This window comes from Glandiceps talaboti, chromosome 14 (assembly GCF_964340395.1).
Source record: "Glandiceps talaboti chromosome 14, keGlaTala1.1, whole genome shotgun sequence".
Lineage (NCBI taxonomy): Eukaryota > Metazoa > Hemichordata > Enteropneusta > Spengelidae > Glandiceps > Glandiceps talaboti.
The window spans coordinates 6,740,437-6,762,633 of NC_135562.1; the positions used below are offsets into that span (position 1 = coordinate 6,740,437).

General features: G+C 37.3%; 1 protein-coding gene across 1 annotated transcript in view; it reads left to right on the forward strand.

Moving 5' to 3' along the window:
* Positions 1-15,662: 15,662 nt before the first annotated feature.
* LOC144445904 (uncharacterized) overlaps positions 15,663-22,197 on the forward strand; it is a 26,207-nt gene continuing 19,672 nt past the window's right edge. Inside the window, exons 1-6 of the mRNA XM_078135546.1 lie at positions 15,663-15,720; positions 18,586-18,639; positions 19,537-19,560; positions 20,725-20,860; positions 21,278-21,487; positions 21,948-22,131. Coding sequence (XP_077991672.1) covers positions 15,663-15,720; positions 18,586-18,639; positions 19,537-19,560; positions 20,725-20,860; positions 21,278-21,487; positions 21,948-22,131 — 666 coding nt within the window. The remainder of the gene's footprint in view (positions 15,721-18,585; positions 18,640-19,536; positions 19,561-20,724; positions 20,861-21,277; positions 21,488-21,947; positions 22,132-22,197) is intronic.

The window sequence follows — 22,197 nt, forward strand, 5'->3', positions numbered from 1 at the left end:
AAACCTCCCTGTGGGATTGTTTCTTGACACTTACTTGGTTTGTAAGCTTCCTGGTGTCGAAACTCTGACGTAGTACCAGGATCACGGTGACAAAAGAGCAGACAAGAGCTGCAAAAAATAGCCTGCGTTGAAGTTTCTTCATCATGACAGCACCCCTCTAATATGTCCTGATTTGTTCCTTCGTGTTCAATGTAATCACGGCAATGGCTGAAACAAAATATATTCGTTGTTGGCATTAAGTTTGTTTTCCATGTGTGTGTACGTGTGGGTGGGTGGGTGGGGGGGTTAAAGGTCGACATGCAATGAAATCTGGTCTATAAAAGTGATGTGTGTCATAGACGTTTTGGAAGTAGAATAATGGAATACACTGTAGTACAGAATACGTGCCCTGTCAGGACCTAGACTAAACAATAAATTTAATATTCATAGATTCAATAGCATGAACTGTGTGACACTGAGTGTGCATGTGTGTAAGAGATATGCCAACATGTTACATGCATATCGCTAAATTACACCACACACATCCATCATGGAAATACTGTTATCAATAGTCAAGCTATTTTTATCAGGTTGTGAAATTTGAAAACATGAAAGTATACTAGTATATTAAATAATTTTTGGAAAATTTTCAAAAGCATTGTCTTTTTCCATGTCGAACATCCTATCCTCCACTGATAGATTAATACTGTCTCATCAGCTCTCTTTCCCACACTGTTTGTAAAGTTAAAATATCAATGATATCGCGCAGTGATTCCAAACATATCACCACAATAATGTCGTCTATAGTCCTTCCCGTCACGTGCCAATAGAATACATGTTATACTGTTAATTGTGTCCGATAATTTTGGTACCAAGCCAAAACGTTCAGCTGCAGCCATTGCAGACGAAGTATAGCTTTGTAGAAGACAGGCTGTCTGATTAAAAGAGACAACACAACGTGGTTGAACGTGTTTCACACCCATCTATCTAGTAGTACTGCGTTTGTATTAAATTGGGGTCTTCTTTTGTATACAAGTTTGCTATTCACCCTAGCCTCTCAAGGAGAAACTATTACATGTATAAATGTAGACAAAACGAGGAGAGAGTAGTAATGGCATACAAAACGAGAAAGTGAATACTATGTACCAAGCGACGTACATACAAAAGATGGTGCGAAGGACACGTATACACATGAACTGGGTAAACAAAGCGAATTACGCCTTCTCCGTGTCACAGACAAATAATTTCTTTACTTGTCTGTGTCCGTGTTGGCAGATAACCGTACCCCTTGGGAAAGATATCGAATGCAAACTTAATGAAGATATGGTGTGTTTTTTCTAAGTACCATCATTTGGGGTACGCACTTCCCGGCGTTGGTCAAATGAGGGGTATAAAGTTGGAGAGGTTTGTTAGTAACACGGGGTGTAAATTTGGAGAGGTTAGTCTAAAACGGGGGGGGGGGTAAATTTGGGGAGGTATGTCTAAAACGGGGATGTAACTTTGGGGAGGTTTGTTAGTAATAGGGGTGTAAATTTGGGGAGGTATGTCTAAAAGGGGGGGTGTAAATTTGGAGAGGTATGTCTAAAACGGGGGTGTACATTTGGGGAGGTTTCTCTAAAACGGGGGTGTAACTTTGGGGAGGTTTGTCTAAAATGTAGTGTTAACATTACACTTATTGCGGTGCGCGCCCTCAAAGCTGTGACCGCCTATACATGTTTGCTGAACATGATCTATTCAAAATATAGCTACAATAAGTGTAACCTTGTTTTTATTTCCAATACTTGTTTACTCTTTTTTATATTTTATTTTGTGAGATTCAACATTTTTCGTTTTGCTTTTTATTTCTTCTGGTGTTTGCAAAGAAAAAACAAGGTATCTAACGGAGCTGAGGGCCGAGAGCGACGTAGCGAAACAGCTACAGTACTGCGTCTATTCGAAATAGTATCTACATTACTGTTCGTCTATTAACTTATTGCCTGATCTGTTGATATATATTTATAATATGTCAGTAATATTATATCACATCAGCGATCGGTCATGTGTGCTAGGTACGGAAAGCGCTGAGCAAATACACATAGATATACATAGGAAGTTTCCATCGTCACATACGATACACCCGCTTGACAAAATACGATCAGATTTTAATATAAAGATCACTCATTCAAAGTTAAATTTCTTAACATGGTTAAAATGAAAACCAGTCAGAGTCTGACTACGTTTTAAGTCACAGTAAAATGCTCGCCGGTGCTAAATACGTTTTATTTTCGTACTGGGTTCATTCAAAGTTGAAAGGATCACATCTGCCTAGCCATATATAGACTGCTGTATCATCATCATGCGATGTGATGTGATGTAGTACAGCTACGCCATGGCATGCCGCCATGCGCATGATATGCTGGTATCTAGACGTATAACCAACCGAAATCAAGGCCTCTGATTGGTCAAGTCGGTCATAATACAACAGACAACTAGACTGAAACTTGTCCAAAATGTTCGTTGATTGCAAAAATGATGATATTAATATGGTATGGGAATTAAAAAGGATTAATAGTATTATTTGTCATCAAAATTTACCAGTTACTAGACTAGAATCAAAAACAAGGAACTAGTTATGTTACTCGAATTTCCGGGTTACTAAATTTAAGTGCCATTAAACTAGAATTGAAAACATTAAAACACGTCACTTGCCACACTTACACAAAAGTGTTGGATCGCGAGGGGGAGGGGGAGGGGGAGGAGGCTGCGAAAAAAAAATTGACCAAAATATTTTCTCCCCAGGCCCCTCCATTCGTAAAGTCTGACCCCAGCCTTAGCGAGAACGGTGGGTCAGGCTATGATACAACAAAATATGCATTCGATTCAGACAAATCAAGCAAATTATTGTCTTATAGCCCGGGAACGTGAATTAGTATTCAGGCAGCGTTGTTCGAGTTTGTTTATCTGCTTCCAAGATAATTTGCATATAAAAAAGCGCTACTTATTATCAATCGATAATTACATAACCACATCAGAATTTCCGTTTACAAGTCCTTCGAGCAGACCGGACGAACCATAATACAAATAATTTATACATACATACCCTGTCTTATTACTCTATCCACCAGTGGACATTTGAACTCTCACAAGATAAACTGAATACTGCAAGATTTTCCAGAGCGACGAACTAGCGACCTGAATCAGTGAATGTTTTCACGCACGAAGACGAAGTCACGTTGGCGTTGAAATTTTTCAGCGCACTAGTGGACGCGAATTTCTAAGTCTTGAATTTTTACGTCATTTGTTTTAGTAGATTTCCGATTCTTAATCTCACAGATACGTTACCATTGTACCACTTCAAGCAAACTCATTATGAAGGTCGAGTATTTGATGAACCGAGGCTACGTCTGTGTCACGAGCTGAGACGTGAATGTATGTACGTCGAGTATCTTGAGCTGAGGCATGCAATACTAAAGCGCCCTACAGTGGTTGACCTGTATTTCTTTCGTTTTCATTGTTGCAAATCGGTTGTGACACGCTCAGTGTAGTACTTTAGTATAGGGATTTACAATATAATGGCACCCACCATGTGCCACACATCTTCGCTTCCAAATTTACCCCACTCAATTGCTTACAATGGAATTTCATAAATTGCACCACGTGTGTGTAATTAGTCAAATTATTTTTATGAGGGCGTAGTCATGACCCGACCGAACCTACGATATGTTTCTTCAATCAGGTGAAACAATATTTATTTTTAAATAAATAAATTAACATCCTCTGCGACATCGACATGATAAGAAAAAAAATCACAACGTAGGTGATTGTACAATGTCGACGTCACGAGCGCGTGTCTGTGAGAAAATTGTCATTTATTGCTGAAATTTTGGAACTTTGACAAAATACACGTAAATGTGACAAAGTCTGACTTTTATTGTCATGCTGGGTGTTGTAGTACAATAATTGACAATCCTCTCATGACAAATATTGTCATTAGACATGTATATGTTACACCTATCAAAAGACATCTACTCTATGTCGTTCATGTCCTCAAGTCGACTATCAGATTACTAGCTCTTAAAGGAACACTCAGGTCACAAAACGGGTCAAGGTCAAAGTTAATGTTCTGTTCTGTTCTGTTCTGTTCTCATAGCCACTTATCTTGCCAATGGACTATTATAAAGTCAATTTATTGGAACAGTAGCCACTCTACGTACATCCTATCAAAGTAACAATATCAAAGTACTAACTTGACAGGTTCAAGATCAAGTCAAACTTGCATTGTCAATACCATTACCGAATCTCATATTTCGGCATACGACTCTTTTCAAAAAGAAGTAATGTATATAAATAATTCTTAGATATTTATTTCAGAACGTTGAAGTGTTGTCATGGATTCGTTGATTGCTGAAATAATTGAGGATTCCAACGACTTTGCCTCAATGTGTAAGCTTACAACATAGCACTGCTTTACCAGTAGCAGAAGAAAGTCGGCTGTGCAGGATATGAACAAAACTTAAAACGGATACAATTGTTACGTGTGCCTTTCTCCTGGTCTTAGACTAGTTGATACCGACTCGACTCATGTATTTTGCTTAGCGCAGTGGTTGACTTAAGCTTCATCTGGTGTCGAGACAGTTGAGACGATCAACTTAAGCAAACATATGCATTTGAATATTTGAGAAATTAACCATAATTTTAATTGATTTTTTCCTCATATAGTGCGAAAGAGTCATAAAGCTACTCAGTGAAAACAAACTGAAAACTTTGAATAGTTTCTATCACGTACACGGCGAAGTCTGTTCCAGAACTTTCATCACGGGACAACACGCCATTGCTGGTCCTTCACTTATTGTAGTGAAAACTGTAAACTGCGGCAAAACGTATACGTAGTAGCATTTTTTTATGTATATCTTGAGATATGTTCACAGTTTCATTATGCAATTAATAACAAAATTGAAACTAAAACAATTTGAAAGGACATTTTTTGCGACAAGCCAGAATATAGTGTATAGCAATGAAATATGCTTGATTTCAGATTCCTATTTGACAGGAAAACAAATACTAATTCCATTATTTCTGTCGTACTGTGCACTTTCCCGCCAAAAGCCTGTTGACGACATTCTTGTTATTTCTGCGCTTATTAGTGCGCTTCTGAATTTTATTTTGGACTGGAGTGATAGACGTTATCGTTATACATGAAATTCAAAATTTCGGCTGAAAACTAATGTAATTTTTTTTTGAAAATATTATATTTATAACTTCTCATTTGTCTCTTGTAGTCGTCAAAGACTCGACTCTGACCTTGAGTTGAAATAACGCAGTCTAGAAAACGTTTCACTAGAACTCTACCCAGTAACAAATAACGAAATCAATACATTCTTTGGTAAGTACAGTCTCTTGAGTATTTCATTTCAAATGAAAATAAATCTACTGTACAAAATACATGAAAAAAAAAGCATTCGAAGATTTCAACCTCGTAATATAAATGACCTAAACGCAAAGTTCCTTTTTCAACGGATGAGATAACGACGTCCAAGGACGCGACAACCTTGGAGTTTATCGTTAGACCCACTCTTTTCTACGTCCCCATTTAGCCGATACTTTGACTACCTCAGGTCGTATCATATACAATACATTATAGGAGTTTAGTTTATACTTCTCGAGTAGCGTGGACCACTTTGTTTCGACCTTTTCACCACAAATGTTGATAGTTCTCCCCCGTGCCACTCACTTTCCGATCCACTCGTACCTTTCCAAGTACCTAGCCGTACAAATGTTTCCGTCACGTAATTAAACTGAAAAGCCAGACGGAGAGCAGACCACTCTGAAAATGTAAGATTTTAAATGTCTTACTTAAAGCGAGCAAATGGGTCTTTTTGCAGTCACCGTAAAATGGGAATTCCTATGTTGAAAGACGTGAAAAGTGGTAGTGAATTTCTCGATCACTTGATATACCGCTGGTTGATCTTTCTGCATGGTAACGAGTGTGTGAAAACCGTCCGCAATTGGCCAGAGGTGATACTTTAGAAGAACATAGTGGATTTCTCAAGTGGTTAGCAATGCCCCGAGCATGTGTACAATGCGTCGAGGGCCATTTAGGCAACTCCGGTCGGGTGTCGTGTTCCAAGACTCGACTTATAGTCCCTTTATACAGCGTGCAGTGGAAACAATGAAACACTGAAACCCTTTCCCTGAGTATTGCAACTAGCGTTGCAATGCATCCCAAAATACCATCAGCCCAAAAATTTACCCTGCACGCTCATTTAACATCCTGCCATGCTACAAGCTCATTGGTCAGTACACTAGAACTTTCTACGCCAGCATTCATAATCAAATCACTTCTCCCAGAAGACTCTGATGTGACTCGGCAAGATTCTGTGTCTTCGTTTATTGGACTCGAGGGAGTAAGGTGCACTCTTCACGTTGTCGAGGAAAGGCCACTGGGGACGCAAGGGTAAAAACCAACAGAAATTTGCTGGAAACTTGCCAGTTTGGGTGCTTCAAAAAACATTCCTAGGTAGGTGAAATTTTGAAATGTTTTTAGAAAATGCCGCTGCTCAAATTAAGTGAGACCAGATGTATTTTCTTAACATAGATATAAGGAATGCATGTGGAAAGGTTGTCCTGCTGGAAGTTTCGTTTGGTCAATTCTTACTTTGGCCGAACTTTCCATCCACTGAAAAGACGGATGGTAAGTGTAATCTTTTGCCACTTTTTAAAGTTCTCCACCTCTCATTTGTCTTTCTCAGTTATATAAATCGTGTGTTCTTTTGATTGTGCATAATGAAACGTCGTTCATTTGAAGTTCTTAGTACATTAGCAACGACTAAGAGAACCTGAAGGGAAATCCAGACAGTTACATAAACTCGAAATTCCCATCGTATTTTCTCCTTCTTTAGAGACAAAATGCTTTAGGAAGAAGGTTGCAAATTTTTCACCATGGTAGTCTGTTAAGTTGAAACAAATTGTCCCCTCATACACAAGTTCTCTTCTTTCACTTCGATTGAGAACAAATCACTTGTCCTTCTTCAGTGTCTAACTGGATCTGACCATGGGAGTGTCTTATACCTCCACGATCTGATAGAATGATCCAAATTTACTGGAGGTGTTGAGTAACCAGAGATGTGGAAAAAGTTAACGTCAATATATGTAAATCCAGGTGTGAAAGTACTTGTCAGTTATGTACAGTTATGTCACAATATCGTTCCATGGCTTGAAAAAAAATCTTACTGTTGCTACATTTTATATGTTTTACTCGACATGTATCATAATGATATTGTTACATCTTATCGTTTGGTACAGATTTTGAAGTAAAATTGTTACATTTGAATCCATTTACGTGCCTGAAAAAGTATACGTTTCTACAATATTAGGATATGACTGCTAAGCTTGTGGTAACTTATTTTTTGCAGTAGTTTATTCAATACATTAGGCATTATGTTATGTTTACTGTGGTAACTTATGCAAAGAAGATGTTGCAATGCTGGTAAAAGTTTTCTCACACCAGACAATGAACAGAAGTACTGATAATAAGTTTTTGTTTAGTCAGACGATAAATGCAGCAATGTTGGTAAGATTTTTGTTGAGCCTGACAATGTTTTGTTTCAAGTTATTTGGTTTCCCTTGTAGGTTTTAAATGCTATTTTGGCTACTTTTCACTGTTCTTTATATACGATTAACTCCAAATTATATAATCCGGATCGCGAGCAAATATTGACAATAAAACTTTTTTTTAGAATGCTTTGTAAAACACGAATGTGAAAACTCAATTCAAGGGTAATTTGGATTTTAACGGGTTTAAACCAGTGTTAGGAATAGTATGCACACGTTAAACGCCATAAAAATTACCACTTCTCTCGCATATGAGTTTAGAAACGTACTTAAAGTAGGTGCTTATTGCCCCAAAGCACAGAATATATCAAAACAAAATTTAAAGAACTGTTCGGAACAAAAATCGGTGACTTTCTAAAATAAACAAAATACCTAGCACTGGAGAGATAACCTTTCCTAAGAGGGTTAATTCTGGCTTAGGGCGCCATGTCATGGCGCGACAGCCACAAGCAAACGCTGTGCAACTGATAAGGAATTGTCGTACCGTTAAAGGGAGTACTCTTAGTTTATAAATGACTCGCTATTTTGCTTAAAATAGACACTTTCTTGGTCAATCAACAAAAGTTTACTTTCTCTTTCTCTTCTTTAATTTGAAGAAAAAAAAGGCTGTAAACGTAGTAAGCTTGTGGTAATGTAAAATGTTTTCACGTGCAATTGTAATAAAAACAAAAGAAGGAAAAAAAGAAAAAGTTAACTATGAGGAGTCACGTGAGAGAACCAGCCTCTCTCGAGCACAATTTTTCAGGAGAGTTTACCTTCAAAGACTCGGCCACTATTTACTAATTTCACTACTCAAAGTTGTTCACGTCCAACTTTCACTACGGGTTATTAATTCATTGCCAAATCACAATGTAGCTAGGATAACACATAGTCATAGATTGCCTGAAAAATTCATATTTATTTAGTATATTTGACAACTATTATAAAGTAAAATCATTTTCTAAAAATTAAGTAGAGATTTGACAAAGGATGACATATTTGAAAGTTTTGTGCAACTGGTTTGAATGGTCAAGTTATCAGATTCGGTTCTGAACTTAAGCCTGAGAAGTTCAGCAATGCAGTCAATGAGACTGGCAATGATAGAGTTTTGGGTTTTCAGGGATTTTCTGGTATGCATCGTTACAAACTAATCAGTTGAAATGCGATATGTCCAAAACTGAACTGATTGGTGGACGTCTGAAAGGGTTTGCGGTATTCGAATATTCGCAGTAATATACGGGACAACCCCCTTTTCAGTACACGCATCGAAGCCAGACAAGGGTCCGGTTTGCCACAAATTCATACCGTCTTAATCGCCTAAACATTCTCAGGTATTCCATCGCCAATACCCGGAATATTTGTACGTCTGAAGACTTAATTTACTTTTAAAACGCTACATCAATGCAACCATTGACGGAAGAATGTGCCTGCCATTTAAAGTGTGTTGTTGCTTCGGATAGTTAATTCTCCATGGCAGACAGTTTTTCACACCCATTAAAAGAAAAAAGAGAACAGCTTTAAAGTTATACATGAAAATCCAAATTGTTTGATTGTTAATGTTTATGTTAACAAAGCTGTCTTCTCGACCATCAAACTGAGGATTTCGGTGTCAATTTAGCCTTAACGCATACGAGTACGTTTGGTAGGGCTATCGAGTGTTAATCGCATATAAATCATCGGAACAGCGCCATCCTTTGATAGCTAGTAAGCCATGACGACATTGGGCCATTAGTAGAGTCAGTACCCCAAGACGTTCTTTTTTCCCACCGACATAATTTGTTAGAATGTCTGAGTGGTATATAACTTATTGTCTAATACTATATGGTGGAAACTAACCCGATATAGCTAGTAACGATGAGCCCTTAAGGTTCAAAAGTGGATGAGAAAAAATTAGACTCCTGAGCACATAGCTATAGGCAATGAGTCGTAGGGATGTGGAAATAGTATTTCTATTGCGTCGTTTAAAATTTGGCACATTTGCAGGATGTAAGACAAGTGAGAACTGGACACAATTTCTGTATTTCAATTTACTAGTACTACTTTGAATGGAAATTAAAATCCCAGGTTCTCCATTTGTGTAAACTCTTCACAGTGGCCATAAAGATAGCAAAGGACTATTCTGTCATCTGATAACATTTTTTTTACAACCAAATTGTAATTCTAATAAAAACTGGTCCTAAGTTAGTAGGACCATTCCGTACATTAATTTCCAGGCTTGATCGAGTCTTCTCGATTTTGACGGTACACGTAGCTACTCTTGAACGCTCACATTGTGATGATCACGTGACACCCCCGTGAAGTCAAGTATATGGCAGTAGATACTTTGCTACCCGTGACCACCTTCAAAACGTTAACATAAGTGCATCTGACGTTCCTCAAAAGTTATCGATTTGTACAAAAACATGCACAAGAAGGCAAATTTATCGAAAATAAAAACATACCTAATGTTTGTTTGTTTGTTTGTTTTTCCACTTTACAAATTAAGGCAAGCATATTATACTTCGACTTCAAGTATATATAATTACTTAGTATACAATCACATGAAACATTGTATGTAATCTCAGTAACTCAAGAATAATGACTAATGGTTTGGTAGTTTGTTATGTAGCGATGAAAGGGTGGCTGCTTTTAAAGACTCGTTTACCACAAGTATGAATTACGTACTGTTAGTTAAGGTCTTAAGGGGGAAAGAAAAACTTTACAAAGTGAATATCGACTTTGGAAATTCAGCATAGACTAATATATCATGTGTCGTGGCAGTTTTCTTGGTGGCAGTCGTGTTTTCAGATATACAGTTACATGATCACTTTTTGCCAAATTTGGTTGTAGTACCAAGTTTTAATTCGTCGTCAGCCCGAGTTATCTTCCAACTTTAAAAAAGTGTAGTTATGCTACAAAAAGTGGATTGTGGACGATACTTATAGACTATGTACCCCTTAGAGTTTCGATCATTCACGATTTCATACCACCCAAGTTAGTTGTCGTTATCCCATCAACAACCTTACATACTTTTCAATGTAGGGTGTAATTTGAAACACAGGCATTGATTGATCTTTTCAAAGAGACGCGTACATGATACTCCCCTCCTTACAAGTTACCGATAGCTGGTTTCTGACAGAAGGAAAGTTGCATAAATCAAAAGAAAATGAAATGCTAAGATGTAATTTTTGGTACAGAATTCTTCATATCGTCAGCTTACTGCATGTATTTTGCTGTATTTTCAACCCAAAGGCCCAGTTCGACATTCGGACTAGCATTAGAATTCAGATGTGAAAAACAGTTGTCTGGAGAAGCCTTAGAAAAGGTTGGTCCAGAACTAAAGAATGGTCTACTATAATATCCTCAGGGCTTCACTGATAAGATAACATTGATGCAAGAACCTGGGTTTGAACCACGGGCCTTTAAAAATTACCATCTGCTTAGTGTATGACATTTCTATATCAAGGTCAAAACTACAGTAAGGTGTATTCACAGGAATCTAGCGATGACAAACTGAATATCGCTTGAAATGCAAAATGTCACAAGCTGAGTTTAAACATGTTTGGGTGTAGTTTATGGTGCATAGTTATCAGGTACTCACAATATTGTACTTACTGGAGCACACTTAGCCACCACTTGTAATTAACTGAACTCAAACCTGGTATCAAGAAATAATTTATAAACGGACCGATGACGTAATTTATCATACATATCAAAAAATGTTCAAGAAATCCCTACTATGCAATCAACTGTTCTAACAACACCAGAAGACAATTGAAAGCATGCATTGACATTAAAACCATTTTAAAATAGTTTTAATCGAGGTTATTATGTTAAGTATTTTTACTCGAGTAAAAAAGGTTATAGACTCAGCTCTTGCCACTTTAACTGCGCGTAAACTTTTAACGTTCATCTTGATCATGTATAATTTAAATTTGCCAAATTTTCAACATTATTTGCGTCAAACCGTTTATTGGTGTAAAGTGTAATTTTGAAAACTTGTCAAATATTGTTTTTCGTCGAAACGAAACGAAACGCGATGTCGTTTACAAAATAACAATTTTAATCAACTCTCCGTACAAGGATGTATACAGAACTCGATTATATTCGTCTTGTCCTTCGGTTAACGGTTTAAGTTTGTTCGGAAAACCGCTCAAAATGCGTTGCATGCATACTTTAGTGTATCTACACCTTACAGAAACCAATACAGTTAAACCCCGATAGCCACCGTTTCGGGTGGACACAAACATAGTGACGTGGTAGTCATTACATTTCTGCTATGCTAGACGTTTGTCCAAGCACGGTAAAGTACAAAATGAAATTCGACTTGGTGGAATGTTGAACACAGAACGATAAAATCAAAAAACGAACTTGTTAAAAAAAGTTACAATGGTTTTATTGTTGTTCAGACTAACAGCTGGTCTGACTATGGACTTCTTGGTACTTTATCTGTTAACGTTAAGCCCCATGCCTAGGGGTTCTATACCCCAGGTGGACATTTGATCTCGCATCTATAGCTTCCTTTTCCACTTCTGCTAGACTAAGCTGGTTTATGAAGCATTTTTCAGTTTAGGGTTTTTTTTCACCGTTTATTTGGATACAAAGTACACAGACAAGTGTTTCAACAGTTAATGGTCTATTTTCCACAAACCTATAAAATGTTAAATCGGAGATATCAAACCAAAGTTTACTGAAGTTTTGAGATTAGAATTCCATTGCTACCCTCTTGACAGACACGAAATGAGTGATTTGTGTTGTCGCAGACAGACGACAGACAGACAGACAGACAGACAGACAGACAGACAGACAGACAATTAGACAGACAGACAGTCAGTCAGTCAGCCAGATATATAATGTAGAAATGCGTGTGTAGTTTTAGGTAGAATTTTCGTATTCTTGAACTTAAAAACTGAAAAGTGCCTTTGTACATGTATATCCTAGCTTGGAGCAAGTGTTACTGACACCGTGTGAACGAAATGATATGAACTTGAAATTGAACCATCATACTGCTACTCAGTGGTCTAAAAAATATTTCATCTGATTTGCTCTTCCAAAAGAAATTAAATGACTTTCATGAGCCTAAATGGCTATCGGGAATGTGGTTGCATTTGCGCAGCATCGGAAATGCATGGAGATTTCACATTAATCGTTCACTGTGTAGAAACTTTGGACGTTTTCCAATGTAACTTAGAAAGGTAAAATAACTTGATGGAAAGAGCGAGAGACTGTAGAGAAACAGCCTGGAGGAGCGGCGATATCTAGACACGGACGTGAAAGGGGATGTTGAGCTATAGTGGAAGGAAACTTTGAATTTGAGATGAAAAAGTGCATGCGAGACTCAGAAAGCTGGACAGGGAGACAAGGGGACAAATTGAGGTTTACAAAATTGACCCTTCCTGTTTTCAAACTCGTTTCTTGCCTTCTACAATTTCGTACCTGGTGCAATTGTTTATCTTTCCTCTATCCTTAGGGATTCCGATTAATTCGGTCAAGTATTTGTGTACATAAACGAACACTTTTAGTAAACCAACGACACACTGCAATATTTTCATGGCTAGTATCAGGAGGCAGGTTACATTGTAAGTTTAGTAGTAGACACCGTTGGTACATTATTTAGTGTTTGTTTGGTCACAAGTAATTTAGCGCTCTGGTTTCAGTCTGCCATTCTGGAAATCAATCCATTTTGTGAACATAGAGTTGGAAAACACACAAAGCGTCTTTCATCGTTGAGAGCAATTTGAAACTTTGGTTTCCGTTTCTTTTATTTCACCTGTAGGCTGGTGCTGAGTTTCGCGGATTAGTGTGAACAGTAGTCAGTACATTGTACGTACTTACTCGTGTGTACCCCTACCGAGTACTACCTGCAGTTCGGCTGACTTCAAGAATTTGAACTGTTTCACTCGTTTTGGAGAGAAATAATCTCCCGGTGAGTATCATTTTCGTTGAGTATCTTTTCTATCCCGCCTTTTATGAAAGACTAACGACAAAATTCCACGGGAAACAGTAACATGCCATAATAGAATGAACGGTTGCCATTTGGGTTGATAGCGTGCTGGAAAACCGTACATTATCAGAAGCTACCAAAACTCTTTAAGTTTGTAGTTAACCAACAAACTAAGTCAAGTTCTCGTTGACTCTCACTTCGATTTTTGACGGACGAGACTTCATTCTCCCTACAGAAATTATTGCCACAAATCTTTTTTATGTTTATTTGACCATTTTCTATATTTACAATTTAGAAAGGTCATTAATTGTCAATTTTGCGTGTCGTCACGGAGTTAGTTGATAATACAAGTATGCATTTCCAAAGTTTGCAGGGTTTATATTTGAAACTATTTTAAGGCGTAGTGTTTTTGATGCGCTTTGTCATACGTCTGAAATAGATGTGACCCTATCGTAGCTCAGAAGATATACGCATAATGTTGGCATACAATTGCAAATTGTTACTGAAGATCAGCTGTGAGCTGCCATCGAAAATAGTTCTGACTACATACGAAATATTCAAATTAGGGATACATGCACAAACTGCCGCTTTAGTGCGTAAATAAGTTGTTATGGTTACAACTCATACACTTTTCGATGAAATTGCTATATGAAGTTATTTTTCAATGTAGTGAACAACGATATACCATTCACTTGTATGTCTCGACCTTACTTTCCACAATTCAAACTGTTTTTCTACAGTTTTTACCAAATTGGCGCATGCGTATACACTTGAAAGTTGTCGTCGATAGAAGGAGACGATAAATACAGAATTCGACCTTGAGGCGTTCTCTCCTTTTAAATCATGACACAATGGTCTTTTATTTCTCGAAATGTAAACACGACAAAATGCTCGCTTTAGAATTTGTCACTAACAATAATTCTTATAGTATATTTGACTGTCAAACTCCCTACACTTATTTGTAACGGTGTGGACTTTTTCATAGTACACGTAATCTGAATGCCTGTCTTTTTGAAGGGTACAGTACTGTACTTTCAAGTTAAAGAGACGCAGTCCGCCACCGTTGTTTCTGTTGATTATGTCTGTTTTTTAGACTTAAATACCCTTTTATTATGTTAACTCCCAAAATGCGTTGCATTATGTCTGACAACTGGTAGATCTCAGACCAAATATTCAGATTAACCTAGCAATGGTATTATTACGTAATTTATATATGTAGGTATCATCAAAATATTCTAAAACGCTGTAGTTTCGGTTACCTTGCCTCTCTGTGCATACACTCAACTGTCTCTAACACACGTGTAAACCTGAGTATAAACTCAATATTTTATTTTCTGTGCAACTTGACTTGTGCCAATTGAAGTATTATACATTCATACATTTAACATTAAGTTCAGCAATCGCATTGACGCCAGACCCCCCCCCCCCGCTCAAGTGTACGTTTGAACGTGTGCTAGAGACGATCGAGTATGCACAGAGAGGCAATGTGCAATAGCTTCGTATTAAGTTTGAGTGTATTATACATGTTTAGTTCGTGTACTGATTTAAAACAAAATAGGGACATGGTTTATACAAAATGTGAAACTTTCGAAGGTTATCTACGTACAGTACTGGTTTGTGTGTACAAGCTGACATTTTACTCAGCTGATAATTATAAGTGAGTGGCGGTTTTTTTGGTTCTCTGGAAACGTCTGTCAATCAGCATCTGTTACCAAACCAACCCTTGACCTCCAAGGCTTTCAGTCGACCCCGATAATTCCTTGTTGTTAGATGTAAACCCCATAAGCATGATGAGTACAGAAACATAATATTAGTGTTTATATAGTCATTATATTCTATAAATGTATAGTAAACACTAACCGTTGTGTCTGTACTTGTTACCCGCTTTAATGGTCACGGTATTGGTTGTCATCCGAGTAGTGCAGAACCAATCATTGCTGTTGGATTAGACTGGTTAGCATCCCATTTACAAGGAAATTGAAAGTACAGGGGACACTCACATTGAATGCTAATCATTTTCAAAGTAATTGATTAAATTTTTTACACCTGAAACAAATATAATGTTTACACAAAGTTGAATATACAAACATAAAAAAATAAACGAGAGTATGCAAATGTGTTGTTTGTGAATCTTCATCTTCTTTCGTATGTTGACGATTTTAGTACTTTTTTACTATTTTCCAGGTACAAAATGGCGAGATATCTAGAACTTCTGTGTTTTCTCTTCATATCCGTTGGTGTATATGCACGTGAGTATAATACTTCACAGATAAAATAACCCCAAGTTTTTTCTTCTTCGGAAAGTGTTATTTTAATACATGGGTGTGGATTAGAACGACTTTCTAACTCCATGTTTAACTTAATGTAAAGTACGGTGAACTAAGGCGGGGGTGGGATGGGGTGGGCTGTCGGATGATGCCATACATGGTATATATTGTAAGACTGTCATCGTTTTTGTCATAACCCGTTTAAACAAATAAAGAATGCCATCACTAAATCCATCAATTTGTCCCACCTCTGAAGGACGCCTACATACCTTACTACACTTCAGAAAATACGTGACGCACTTATTATAGTGGTTTGAGGCGATTCACAGCGCCATCTTGTGGTACATCTGTTAAATAACTGATGAGAACCGTGACTATAAAGTCCCTACAGGCTACATTAGAAATAACACACGAATAGTATCCCGATTAATGCACTCTCACTCCAGGGTTGATGAAATGCACCTAGAATAAAAAGACTAACACACTTTAATAAGTTACTTGAATTTTGAGCAGAGAAACTACGAAGGGCTCTTTTAACAATTGAATTTTAGAAATCTACCAGGGATTACAATGCACATTTTTGAAATAGCGAATAACCAAAATTAAATTAAATTGCATGTATAACATCTTGTGGAGTTTATTTGGGAGTTCAGTCCCTTTTCCTAACGGGTTTATAATAAACAAACTAGTTTGGATAAACTACAAGTTTGAATAAACACTACTAAAACTTTAATAGCAAAATGGAGCACCGACACCTTGGGGTTTGTTGAATTTGACCCCCTATCTCAGGGTATATTCTTAGGTCACGGTATTCTAAATAAAGGGGGACACCACTCCGTAAACTTTGGGTTTTGGAGGAGAGTCATTTCATGATTTAACATCACATAAGCTGCGCTCGATTGCCCGAAAACACTAAATTGAAACCCTTTTTCACCTCTATTGAGAGTTTTGCAGTGTACACTGTTCCCTCAAGAGTCTGAGCAAACGTGAATATTTATTAGATCTACAATGAATATTCATGACTCCTAAATGTTTAGTACCTTCATAGAAAATAGTCTTGAAGTAGTTTATGAAAATGCCTTTATTTTCTGGAGTGTTCCACTTTACATTTCTTTCGCACCGTTCAAAATGAAGAAGAAGAAAAAACTCGATGAAATTGACCAGGTTGGGTTATATCCACAATCAATGCGTAACTGTGACAAATTTCAACATATGATCAATTTCACCTTGTGCTAGATTGTTCCAAAACAGATATATTCCAGAAGTTTTTTTTATAAACTGCCAAATATTCAAAAGTTTGTTACAATCTAAAAATACAGATATTATGTTGTTGCTAAAATATGCCTAACCTCTATTGTAATGCACACAGAGTTCTTTGACACACATTTCATTCACTGCTTCAGACAACCAGTGACGATGACTAAAAATCTAACCCTCACATTGCAGTACATTTTTGTTCCATGCTTTCAAACTGTGTGTACGACATCAACCCTGAAACAGAATTAATGTATTCATTTCTCCGTGTTCATTCTTCTCCTTTGGCTGAAATGTACGTTTTATTCTTCTGCAATAATGCATTGGGACGTTGGCATATGAATAAAATTATTACTATTTTTACAATACCAAATAGAACTAGATATGATCAGACAGCCAAAATACTTATACCAAAGGCTCTAATCGCAAATTCGCCGCGGACTTGGAAATTTCACGAATTCGGCGGTACACAGGCTCGTTCCAGAACTTAATTAGTGAGGTGTTGTTTTCAGTATGTTTTCATCAGAGCCTAGTTTGCCATTTAAAATGTGCTCCAATAATCACACCTGAATGCGATTAATGTCCGTATATGCATGTCAACACACACGGTTGGCGAATTTTCTGGAATTTCGAGCTTAAATTACGATTGTATTCTAGTAGGTTTATTTATTTATTTCTGGTAAATCGCACATTTAATTTGTTCAAGATAAGTAACATGCTGACGGCAACAAAATACGATTTAAACCAACCCTTTGAAACTGCATAAGCTAAGCATTTTAGTTCGGAGACTTGCGTTACTTGTCATTGGGGAAAAACAGATTGCCGGTGGCGGAAACTAACTGGTCAATGGAATACGTGAAACCATGCTCTCTTTACTAAACACACGTGTGAGTTTAGTGACACCAGTCAGCAACAAGAAGTCGAAAAAAATAGTCTATATTCTAAAATAGATTAATAACGAGACTGATTATTCGTAATTAACTTTTATTAGAACAGATTACAATGTTCCGTACTAAATACTAAATACAGTATAGTATAATTTGTGAAGTAAGAAAATGATTGGAATCAAAATTCTACCGACTGATTGCATACTTCATGGCTTGAAGATACAGAGATACCAAAAGTTGAAAGAAATTTGGGTGGAAGGATGTAATAACATAAACAGATAGATTTCCGTTTTGTTTAATGGCCAAGGGTCTAGATGTTGTACTGGACTCCTAGATCTACGCTTAGAGTTAGACAGACAGATAGACGGACGGATGGACAGACTGAGGCAGGCAGACAGACAGACAGACAGACAGACAGACAGACAGACAGACAGACAGACAGACAGACAGACATGTGCAAAGATACATTGATAGTTTAGACAGAAAAGAATACTAAATGACGGTCATGAAGATTTGGACAAAAAATACAACCACCACCTTTGTGAATCTTAGTGACAGAGAGTTCAAGGCATGATTATCTTTCAAGTCAAGTTACTTGAAAATATCTCTTATTAGTTGTGGAAAAAATGAACTGTAATGTTTACTGATAGTTTGGAATTATGATTTTTTTAAAGATATTAACATTCTCTCTCCTTGCTGTTAACAGAAAAAGAAGGGCATATATGTCCAGATATGAGATTAGGCAAAGATGATATGCCAGGTAAGTAAATTATCATTTCTGGTGTAATATGTCATATTCCAGCCCAGGAAAGATAAATGATTGCACGGTGCCATTTGGCCGTTAGGGGCGCTGTTTGCTAGTCGATCGGTTAGAGGAATTGAGGGCCAAATCGAGTATTGTAACACAAAGACAGTAGACACGAATTTACCACCCATTCTCTACGTTAACGTTGTTGCGGAAAGATGCCTATTAAACCTTTATAGTAATGCACACAGAGTTCTTGGATACACATTTCATTCACTGCTTCAGACAACCAGTGGCGATGACAAAAAAATCTAACCCTCACATTGCCAAATTTTAGTGGTGGTGCTTTATACCTAAGAAATGGCTGGAACCGGAATATGGCGTATTACAACAAAATGAACAAAAATGTGTATTTTTTTATGACTTATCAGCTGTATGAAATACATATATAAGTGTGTATGGTTCGATTTCCCACAGAAAATGTATTCGCTCGTGGAACTGAAAGAATGAATTTCCGGCATATTGTATTAATTCATGCCAAGGTTTGTTAAGCGTAACGTGAACTTTGACCTCTCCATTACTACTGACGTGTTTGACAGTAGATATTCGGATTGCAGATTTTTTGTATGTGTGAATGTTTTGTAGTTTTTCGTAATTTTATATGTTATAGTTGCATTTTGTAATCTTCAGACAAAAATTCATGAAAAAATTCATAAAATCCCTTACTTTGAAATCAAGATGTGACATATGCAACAAGGAATAGGAATAAGCAAAAATGTCGTTCATCATATTTAGGAGCGGAAATGATTGATATGAAGAAGTCAGACAACCAGAATCGAACCTTTGCATAGCGCCACCAAGTGGCAATCTTTCGTTATTGTGATTTTGAATCATTTAACCTTGTTTCTACAGAGTTGTTCAATGGTGACTTGGGCGGTAAGAACATCACAATCCATCACATCACAGCACATGTAGAATTTAGTCTCTAACTGCTGCACAGTTTTGTATTGCTGTAATAGCACGACACAGAATGTTGCAAAGTAGCTAACTAGAACAGTAGACATTCTCTCCAATGTGTATATTAGACCTATAACACTGCGCTTTCGTGTGATGTAGTGACGCAGGGCCGATATGCATAGTTACAATAAAATTGCTTGTAGAACGGGATGTTAGTATAATTGTTATTCTATAATAATAATAATAATAATAATAAGATGATTTCTAATTTAATTTGACAAGTATTATACTTATCCATCCTAACAATGTGAAAATAATTGATGAAAATTAAAAGTAAACAATTTGAATCATCGTTGCCATAGTTTCTATTCTACTTTATTGTATGTACCTGTACGTGTGCAATATGTTGGTTCTAAAAAGTTCTAAAATATGTCACGGAAATTTATGAAAATGTCCATCTTAGGCGAAAAATCGTTTAGTGCATGTTAGTTGTAGTTCGGCATGATCATGAGGTAATTATCCGAATCAATACAACTATTTGTAAAAAAAATTGTGAATTCGACGCTAGCTTTATACCTGTAACTACCTAACTATATATATTTTTTTTATCGAGGACGACAATTGCAACAGATCCGATCTATTATCTCTCTCTCTCTCTCTCTCTCTCTCTCTCTCTCTCTCTCTCTCTCTCTCTCTCTCTCTCTCTCTCTTTCTCTCTCTCTCTCTTTCTTTCTCTCTCGCTCTCTCTTCTCTCTCTCTCGCCCTCTCTCTCTTGCTCTCTCTCTCTCGCTCTCTCTCTTTCTCTCGCTCTCTCTCTCACTCTCTCCCCTCTCCCTTCCCACCCCCTCTCCCTCTCTCTCTCTCTCTCTCTCTCTCTCTCTCTCTCTCTCTCTCTCTCACTCTCTCTCTCTATCTCTCTCTCTCTGCATAGATGGATAGATACTACGTAGATATCTAGGCCTAATAGACTTAGTGCATAATACCTAACAAAAGGTAATCATGCTGTTCGCATCAATACACAGTGTAAACGTAGCTATCTCACTTGTGTTAGATTTTCTGTTGCCATGGCAAGGATTAAAATCAATTAAAAAAGGACTAACAGCCGGACCCAATCTAACTTCAGTTGCTATATATTTTCGCCAGGATTCGATCTTATAAGCAAATTTGGTTTGGGGTCGAAGAGCGCCCGAGCACAAGGCGTGTCACGAGTGGAAGGGTCTACGCCATTACAGGTAGCTTACAAGATAGGAGGAGCTGTTGACTTAGAGGCAGGTACAGGGTAAGTTGCAATACATTGTGATAAATGAATAATACATAGTGTCTGTCTGTCTGTCTGTCTGTCTCTGTCTGTATGTATGTATGTAATGTATGTATGTGTGTGTATGTATGTATGTATGTATGTATGTATGTATGTATGTATGTATGTATGTGTATCTGTATGTATGTATGTATGTATGTATGTATGTATGTATGTATGTATGTATGTATGTATGTATGTATGTATGCATTACATGCATGCGTGTGTGTGTGTGTGTGTGTGTGTGTGTGTGTGTGTGTGCGAACGTATATTTGTGTGCATGCGTTCGAAATGAATGTGTACCTGAGTGAGTGAATGAGAGAATGAATAAGTGAATGAATGAAAGTTTCTACACCGTTTTCAGTAATTCTCGATATATACATATTCCCTTCATTTTAGAGCAATTTATCCACTTGGTCTTCCCGACGAGTATTCCCTGATCGCGACATTCCGTATGACAGGGTTAACTGTTAGAGACGACTGGTATTTATGGAGAGTAAGTGACTACTCAGGAAGAGACCAAGCTGCAGTCAGACTCAATGGACAGGATAGAACACTCAGTCTTATCTACGTAAATGACCAAAGACAAATTGATTCAGTCACATTCCTGTAAGTCGAGCATTTTAATTCACAGCCCGTTTCAAAATACCGTTCACTGACTCAGTCTAATACAGCCACGCATAAACCAATCAGAAACATCAAAGTCTACACTGAGATACCAAGATAGTAATTTCTTCATTTTCTATATTTTGTCTACCCGGTATTTAACCGCTCACACGTATCGTGCAACTTGTCTACTAGACACAGACACGCGGGCGCCAATACTTTGACGTCTGCAAATGATGTCAGTATTGTAACACTTTAGTTAATTTCATTTAGACAAAATGTAGCATGAAACTGTTTTCAGTCAGTTTTTGCATCCTCGATAGCGATGTTCGGGCGTGTGTCGTATTCTATCGGAAGAACATCCGAGGTCTAGCACATAGACTACTTACAGACATGCCTTACAGACTATCTTCGAATATACTCTAACTAAATTTTTGTCTTCTTGCGGTCCTTTTATTTACAGCAATGTCGACCAACTCTTCAATAATAAATTCCACAAAGTTTCTTTGAGCGTTCGAAACGACAGGGTAACTTTGTACATCGACTGTGAAATGTTTTCAACTCTTGGCCTTAACCGTAAAGGGTACATAGATACCACAGGCTACACGTCACTAGCTAGAAGACTTAGGGATGATCAACCTGTGTCTGTAAGTATTTAGAATAAATTAATTAACACGAGAGAGAGAGAGAGAGAGAGAGAGAGAGAGAGAGAG